We start from the raw sequence: 8,383 nt of genomic DNA, 5'->3' as shown, positions 1-8,383 counted from the left end.
CCTTGGCTTGTTGAACTCTTTATTTTTTCTGTTTTGGTGATGGTTTGAATGGATGTGGGGACCTATTGCTCTTGATCTTTGCTTATATTCAACCTAGTCTGTGGCAGGATAAATGGTTTATGAATCACATTAAATCTTCTCAAGAGCTGCTCTGCCATTCTGTCAAGATGAAAGTGGTATCCGTGACTTCTGCTTATGTGTGATGTTGAAGGGTACCAGAAATCGTATGTGTTTTAAGAGCTATGGATTTTCTCTTACTACTTATGGAAATATTTCTCCCAGGCTGTTTTGCTGAAAACTACTGTAGGTTTCCTGGCAAATCCTTCTTGTTGTTCCAAAAAAACAGCAGTTTGGCTGCAGCTCACCTGAATGCCAAGACACAGTTGAAGTGAGGATCTCGCAGTACCAAACCCATCTAAAACCTCTTATGGGAGGTATGCCACAGTAAGCAGCCTCTGGCCTGATGCCTGGCTGCTTCTGTCCCCTTCGGTTGTGCTTCCCCTACGTTTGTGCCTTGGGTCTGATAGTTGCACTTTAGATTTTAGTGTAAACAATTTTTTCCAGATTTGCTCTGGCTTCTAGACAGCGCTCTGAAAATCTCATTCTCTTTCAGACCCTGTTTGCTTTGAGGTGCGGACCTGGGAAAGCACGTGCCTTTTCTCCATTCCTCATCAAGAAGCTTTTCTGTGGAGGAAGTACCTTCCTGAGACAGCGGTCAGGACAGCACCTGGCTTGGGAAAACCTGTTGGGACAATTCTGACAGTGAGGCCACTTTCCAAACTGACACGAGGTTAACCAAGAACTTTATTGTAAACATTTTCAGCTGGTATCCTACTAAAAGCCACTTACAGTAGGGGTGAGATCACATGCCTTCTTATAATACTGCTACAGAGAGGTTACATTAATAACCAAATTGCACATCACAGTTGTCAGTGTGTAATAGATCTCTATTAATCAAAGGGTTAACGTAACGTGTTTTTGGGGTAGTAAAGCATATTTTGGTATGTAAGGAGCAACAGTGATGACTAGATGGGGTCATGTTCTAGATAAGATTTACTCCTGCAATTGTGTCATGTTGCTCCTGGTAGAAGGGCATGGTTCCTGAATGCCTCCAGGGGTCAGCAGTTTGTGGGTAGTGCACAGACAAAGGGGTTAAGTATGTGGCAAGATGAGAGATAAGTATACACACAGGAGTAAAGGCTTGCTGGATGTCTCCATCTGCCTGAAATGCCAAGCTGGAGCAGGGAGCTTGGTGTGGTCTTAGGCAGTCTGGGTCTAGGCACTGGCTGGGAAGCAGGAGAAAATGTGAGGTGCAGTCGTTGAGGCGAAGCAAGCTGTGGGTTGTGGCTGCGGCAGGGCTGATTTTTGGCTTCACAAGTCTCTCTCTGGTCAGGAGAGAGAAGCTGCAACCTGCTCGATGAAGCTGGCCAAGTTGATGTCTCTCTCGGATAAACCTGTGCATTCGTGGGTGCTCAAGGTGATGTGAACCTAAACCAAAGACAGAGTGCTGCTGGCAGACAGAGCAGGAGCACGTTCCCCCATTGCTCAACTGATTGCATCTTGGTCAGGAAGGTAGCACTATTACTTTCTCCAAACTGGTTAGCAAAATTTACTGGGATAGGAGAGGAGCTGATGCATTCTGCCTTGTTTTTTCCTGGCCACGAGCAGTGACTGCTACCACTGAATTGGTCATAGCAGCTAGCTGTGCCTGCTTTCCAACTCACTATCTGCAGAAGCTTTTCCCCTTGCTGCTACTTATGGTACTGACCTAAAAAAGCAACTCTGGTGCTTGGTGCACCCATAGCTACTGCCCAGCTGGGCAGAAAAAAAGGAGGAGGTGAGGGCTTGTCGGTCATAGCTACAGGCTGTCTGTTGCAAGCCAAGGGAATAGTATCCAAGGGAAGAAGTTCTGCAGATCTGACCAAGACTTGGTGCTGAGAGTGCAGCGTTATGCCTGACAAATAGGTTCAGCTCCCTGAAGAGCTCCGATTGTCCCTGCCATCCATGCTTCTTACCTTATTGTACACGTTGAACCATTCAGGGTGGTGATCCAGTTTTTCTGCTTGTAGAGCCACTCTGGTCATGAAGCCAAAGGCCTGCTCAGTGGAATAAAAAGAAAAGTTAGCTGTGAGCCGCTTATCCTGTGCTATATTGCTTTTGACCCCTTTACTATTAATTTTGTACCCTGTGTGTGTAGGGACCTAGGCAAATGGCAAGACATGGGATGTTCTGTATCCTTGTTGGGCTTTTCTATGGGTCTTCTTCTTGAGGAGCTTTTCCCAGACTAACTGTGTGCAGGATTGAGGACTTTGGTGTCTTGGGTAGATTATCTTGCTGAGCTATCGTGTTGTAGAAAAAAGAGAGGTTTCTATGGCTGAGCTGTGCAGGTGGGACTCTCTGCTCTGTAAAACTGTCAAACTTGGTATCACCAATGCTCATACCCGATTGAAGTCCTTGAAGTGGAACTCTTTGAAGATGGCATCCCTTCCTTCCACCTCGTTCCACCCCACGGCTCTCAGGTTTGGCAGCAGCTGCTCCCTCTCCTCTGCGTTCAACCTGTGGGCTTTACCTGCCTGGCACCAAGGAAAGGAAGAGAAGCAGATCAGCGTGGCAGAGGTAGGAGGAAGCAGATATGCAAAGAAATGAGGCAAACCCATGGACTGTGGAGTTGCAGGTCAAAGTGGTTGGGAGGCATGGAATGCATGTGCAGCCCTGAACTGCGGGATGCTGAGGATGGGGGGGATATCAGTGCTGTCCTCTGCTCCCCACCTTGGGTAGCTTTTGGCACATACCTAGGTCAAGTCCAGTCTGTCTTCTGATCTGCACCACCTAACAAATAGAGCCTGCTGGGACACCTTGCTGCTGTGTGTATGTTTTCATTATAGCCTGCAGTACTAAGAAATGGTGTCTGTGTGTGGTTATGCTTCCAAAATGCACATTCAATTTTCTGTGGGGTGGGGCTGGGAGGAACCTGTAACGACTTCCAGAACTGAGACCTGCTTGCTTTTGCAGTTTGTGAGGTACCCTCTGGAAGCAGGAGGATTATTTGCAGGGCAGTTGTGCTGGAAACCTCCTGTAGAGGAGAAGAAATGCAGTGTGAATCACAGGTGAGTCACACTTCATTGGAATTCAGCTCCTTTTCAGTCTCCCCGATGCTATGATGGATTTTAAGAGGCTGTTTGTCTGTAAGTAACAAAGGGCAAAGGGAGGAACTGTGAATTAGTGTTGTCTTCCACTCTCTGGCACAGCTGTTGTCTTAAATGGGAGAAAAAAGCTCCAGTTCTTGGCTTCAGCTCATGTATGTGGCAAAGATGAAACTGAAGCAGAGTTCGTTGGGTGTCTGCTGGCTGAGTGGGGAGGGCAGTGTTGAGTTGGGGGTGGGTGCTGATCTACGTGGAAGATGCTGTTCTGGGAGCTGAATTCTTTCTGAATGGATGAGGATTGTTGCTTCTCACTAGCAAAGAGCAACATCTTTTTGTAATTAGTTTTCCTTTGTGTTGAAGGACAAAGTTTGGCAAGTTAGATGTTAGTCTCAACCAGTGCAGTCTGCTCTTTCTGAGCATCCATATACCCAAGCAAAGAGTCCTAAGGACTGCAGTCAGCAAAGCACAGAAGGACAACCGAGGAACTGATGCTGCTTTTGCGGGCTCTTCCTTGGTTTTACACCTAAGGAAGATCGAGCCACCTATGTGGGATGGATGCCAGCCGTGCAACAGTGTGCTCCCCTCCTACATGTACTGACAGCCTTCCTCGCTGGCAGCCCCTGAGGCCGCCCTTTGCTTTGTGCCACACTTAGGCTTGCACCCCCTCCAGAGCTCCACCTTTCGAGGCGGCGAGCAAACACCGCTCAGGGCAATAAACCCTCCGCCCTCGCGGTGACGTGGTAAGGCGAGCGAGTGGCTTAGCAACTGAGCAACGTGGGGCCGGGCACTGCTGCTGTCCCCGTTCAAGGCGCTGCTTTGGTAGGGCACGTCCATGCCTTCGTGCGTGCTCACTCTTTTAAAACCCATTTGCGCCAGGGGCAATGCAATTATTCTGTTTTCTTCTGCTGGCTCTCCACCATGGAGGCATTGTTTGGTTGTTGTTTGTTTTTTTGCCAGCAGGACAGCGTTGTGCAACACAGGCGAAGGACCTAAGCATGGGAAAGGGGGAGAGCTCACCTCTCGGGGCTGTCCGGCCACAAACCGACCCTCCCTGCCCTAACATCGTCGCCCCCGTAAGGGTGTTGTGCCACCTGCGTTAGGCGGAGGGGACAGCCCTGGCACGAGCAGGCTGTGACGAGGCCCCGCGTGGGCTGTGCAGCCGGAGCAGCACGAGCGGGGGGCCACGCGTGCACGGCAGGTTTTCGGCAGGGCCACGCTCGCCGCGCCGCAGCTTTTCCTTCCCTCCCCCAGCACACCGGTAAGCCGGCGGCAACCAGCAGAGCTGCCGCGTTACTCATTAACCACACCGCCCGGCTCCGCTCCTTTCTCCCTCTCCTCCCGCCCCTCTCCTCGAGCGCCGGAGCCGCCGCCTTAGCCCTCCTTCCCCGTCCTCGCCCTTGGAGCGGAGGCCGCCCTGCCCGCTGCCCACTTACCATGGCCCGCGGCAGTCCGTGGCCTTCGCGGCGGTGCGGGCCGGGCGCTGTGCGGGCGGCGGGGCGGGCGGCGTGGCGGGGCTGCGGGAGGCGTGGCGAGGGGTCGGGTCCACCCACGACGGCCGCTGCCCTCGGCCCCACGCGTCTCCCGGGACTGGGGTTGGCGCAGGGAGCCCACTCAAGCTCCAGCGGGCGTCGGGGCCGTTGCTCTGCAGAGAGGATGCTGAGGCACTGGCACAGGTTGCATGGGGATGTGGTTGATGCCCGGTCCCCGGAGACTTTCGGAGTGAGGCTGGACCAGGCCCTGGGCAACCTGATCGAGCTGTGGTGTCCCTGTGCATTGCAGGGGAGTTGGACTTGGGTGGCCGTCGGAAGTCCCTTCCAGCTCTAAGGATTCTGTGTGCTCACACACATCTTGCTTTCTGCTCTTAGAGTCCCTGAATGCCACAGAGACAATTTGTTTCTCCAGCAGACCTGTTAGAGGAAAGCACGTGCTTCCTTTGTTGTCCATTGTAAGTTTACTTACTGTGATATCAAGAAGGAAAGATGAGCATCTATTCTGTCCTGTGCCTATGTGTAGGAGATGAGGCTTGGAAGGCAGCTCAGTACCTGAGTACATCAGTACCTGTTGGTAAATCTGAAGCTGGAAGTTTTGATGTGGAATACAGGAGGAGGAGTGCTGTACAGCTCCCAGCAGTGAAACCAGGAGCTGGCATTCTGTGCAAGGTTGGAAAAGGCCAGCAGAATGTTCTCTTGGCAGTGGTTTGGGTTGCAAGACTGGTGCTTGCCTCATTGTGGCCCCTGCGTACAGTGGCAAGGGCAGGTTAAGGAAGCAATGATGTAGCAAAGTGGAAAATCATGGATACACTAATTACAGTGTATCTACTGATTACACAGCTCCTTTATAACACCACTTTCTCTCAGAGGGTATAAATCAGCCCTTAACTGCCAGCCTTGTGCATCTTTCTGCCAGAGTGATCTCACATGTTTCTGCTGAGAAGTGTCAACAGGGCAGTTGTGATTTTCCCCTGTGTATGTGTGAAAACAGGGCTGGGAGATCCTTTGCCTGGCTGCACTGCTTTCATTTCTCTCTTTCGGATGGGACTCTAGATTTGCTTTTAATGATTAACCAAGCACTGTTGGGTAAGGTGTTTGCTCAGAGCATATTGCAGCCCTGTGATGGGACCGTGCCTGTCACAGGGCAGAGATTTCTGCTCTTTTTCCCCTCTCTTTTTGCCTAGTTTAAAGCTGTGCTTATTTGAGGCTAGGTCAGTGTCAGCTTAATTTGCGTGCTTTGCTGTAACATACCCAAGGGCTTTCTGCATTCGTGGAGGGAGATCTCACATCACTAATCTATGTTTACTATTTTGTCTGTACCTTTTTAACAAAATCCAGCTGGCTGTGGAAGCTCCTTCAGTTGGCATCCATGTCAAGGTTTGCTTTTTGACTTCCCCAGTGTTCATGTTGTCCAGTCCCCAAACCTTCTGATGGTCCTTTTTGGAGGAAAAGGATCACCAGCTCCCTCCTGTGAGTGCACCAGCTGCATCATTGAGCCTGCTTGCCGTCAAGTAAAAGATGTGGAGAGCATGGTCTTTGCTGCTTATGGGAGGGAAGCCCTGCAGGATCCCAGGGATCCGACACTGTAACAAGTGTTTATTTTATTTATTTTTAATAGTCTGTGCTGGCTCTCAGCTTAATAGCATTAAAGAGCTGCTCTGGGTCATCTTCCAGCACGTGTGTTTGTCTGGGCATCCCTCAGGAGGAGCTGAGCATGAGGTTGGTGTTAGCATTAGTGTGGTTCCAGTCACTGCTAAATTCACACTGATTTTTTTGCATCTTGGGCCCTCTCAGCAGGCAAATGGGATTACCCAGCAAAGAAAGCAGCAGCTTTGCTGTGGGCTGTTAGGAAAGCTGCTGACCCAGCTCCGTGGTGTTTACTGAGATGGCTCCGGACGCAGCAGGGTGCATTTCCAGGGCTGTGTGTTTGTTTTAAATTGTACTTTGGAGGAAGGGTGGTCATCCTCCAGCACTGCGTGAGAGGTTTGTGCTGATGATTTTGAGGTCATTCCTGTGATGAGGCTGAAACTTGTGTGTTGTGGGCAGGGAGGAGGGTGGCTGCTTAGTCAGCAGGACAACAATTAACTAGCTGCAGTGCCTCGGGAATGCAGTGGGAATGTGTTTTCAGAGCTTGCATCCATGTTAGCTGTGTCTGAGTGAGTGACTTGGAATAGGCTCTGCTCCCATGGTAGGGCTCAGCTTGCTGAGCACTGTCCTTCCATCATCAATTGCTCTGCTGGTACAATAGATTTAACTAGAGTTTCTTTAGCATTGGTGGTGGGAGAGGAATTTATGGCAATTGTGACAAGTTTAATTTGACAAAAGGGCCTGATAAATAAACTGCTGATTACCCCCGTGTGAGCCTTCTGCTTGTAGAGTTGTTCCCTCAAAGTCAGCGTGGGCGTGGAGTTTTTCACAGCAGAACGAAGAGGGTAAATCAGGGCTGCTACAGATTGAATCATGGGATCATTAGGATTGAAAAAGACCTCTTGGATCACCAAGTCCAACTGTCAGCCTATGTCCCACCTGCCCACTGACCCACCAAGGCAGCTGTAGGGAGCAATAACGTCTCCTCTGAGCCTCCTCCAGACTGACCCATCCAGCTCCCTCAGCCTCTGCCCATAAGAGTTGTGCTCCAGTACTGTTTTGACTTTGATTCCTGTGATAGGATGTGTTTGCCCTGGGGGGATGGGGAAGGAAGGGTAATGCATCCAAATTAAGTTTTCCCCAGCCCTTGCTTTGTCCAGCTTGCTGATGGATTGATCACATAACCGACCTCTCTGGGCACAGATGGAGCCCACTGCAAGGGGAATCAGCATGCTTCCTGACTTTTGGTACACGTGTGTGTTTCTTTGCTAAGCAGGTTGGATTTGCTGACAAATCTCACAAGGGTTGCGGAGGGTGAGTATCTTGATAGATCTGGAAGCCTTTCTCTGTCTGAAAAAGTGAGCGTTGCTCCTTGTTTATGCAGGTAGAGCTGGGTGCTGCATGTTAAACAGCTGTGATACAGCCGCGTCCTGTCACTAGGGGTCAGGAAAATGCTGAGAAATGGGAGAGCTTCCCGGAACGCACTGAATTTCAGTGAAATGGAAAGGAATATTTGCTGCAAGACTGTCTTGTGAGAAGCACCCATTGGTGCAGCAGCTGAGTCTCACTGTATACTCTCCTGTATAGCCCCAAAAGCACTGAGGATGCTTTCAGGGTCAGCCTGATACAGCTCTTGGGCTACAGGTTTTAGCAGCCAGACTGCTACATGTCTTGGGTTACCACTCCTGTTTTCCTATTCCTTGGTTGATGTCCAGCTTCCCAACTTCAGGTCTTGCAAGTGGGGGTAGGAGAGGGGCTGGCTGGAGTCTACACACACCTTTGATTGGGCTAGCATGCAGGATTAGCATAAGCAGACAAGCTTTGAGCCATAGCAGTCCTTCAAGTCTGAAGGCAGGGTTCAAACTAAATGAACTGAAAACAGTAGCTCAGAGATTATTTACCATGTGTGGTTGCTTTAGAAGGAAAGAGTGGCTGCCATGTACAGAGAGGGATGACCAGCGAGTGGAGAGAGAGTAGTGCTAAGGCATTATTCCCCTGGAGGCAGTGTCAGGTGAGGCTGCTGGAGGGGACGGTGACTGACTCCAGGAGCTTTGCTCTACAGTAGGATTGTGAGTTTTATTTCCCAGATCTCCTTTGATGAGGTTACTCTGCTATTTATATTACCACCCTCTATTTTTCCCCAACCTAATGAGTTTTGTATTA

At 50.3% G+C, this 8,383-nt stretch overlaps 1 protein-coding gene across 1 annotated transcript; it reads right to left on the bottom strand.

The window, feature by feature from the left end:
- Positions 1-786: 786 nt before the first annotated feature.
- PCBD1 (pterin-4 alpha-carbinolamine dehydratase 1) lies at positions 787-4,833 on the bottom strand. The gene is made up of 4 exons (XM_072340114.1): positions 4,577-4,833; positions 2,442-2,573; positions 2,016-2,096; positions 787-1,488 (listed from the first exon to the last, which is right to left on the bottom strand). The coding sequence occupies exons 1-4, from the start codon at positions 4,577-4,579 to the stop codon at positions 1,390-1,392; spliced, it is 315 nt and encodes a 104-aa protein (XP_072196215.1). The 5' UTR covers positions 4,580-4,833; the 3' UTR covers positions 787-1,389.
- Positions 4,834-8,383: the final 3,550 nt, after the last annotated feature.

The sequence above is a fragment of the Excalfactoria chinensis genome, chromosome 6, assembly GCF_039878825.1.
Source record: "Excalfactoria chinensis isolate bCotChi1 chromosome 6, bCotChi1.hap2, whole genome shotgun sequence".
NCBI classification, from domain to species: Eukaryota; Metazoa; Chordata; class Aves; order Galliformes; family Phasianidae; genus Excalfactoria; species Excalfactoria chinensis.
Note: the sequence above shows the minus strand (reverse complement) of the source record. Positions and strands in the feature narration are given on the sequence as shown.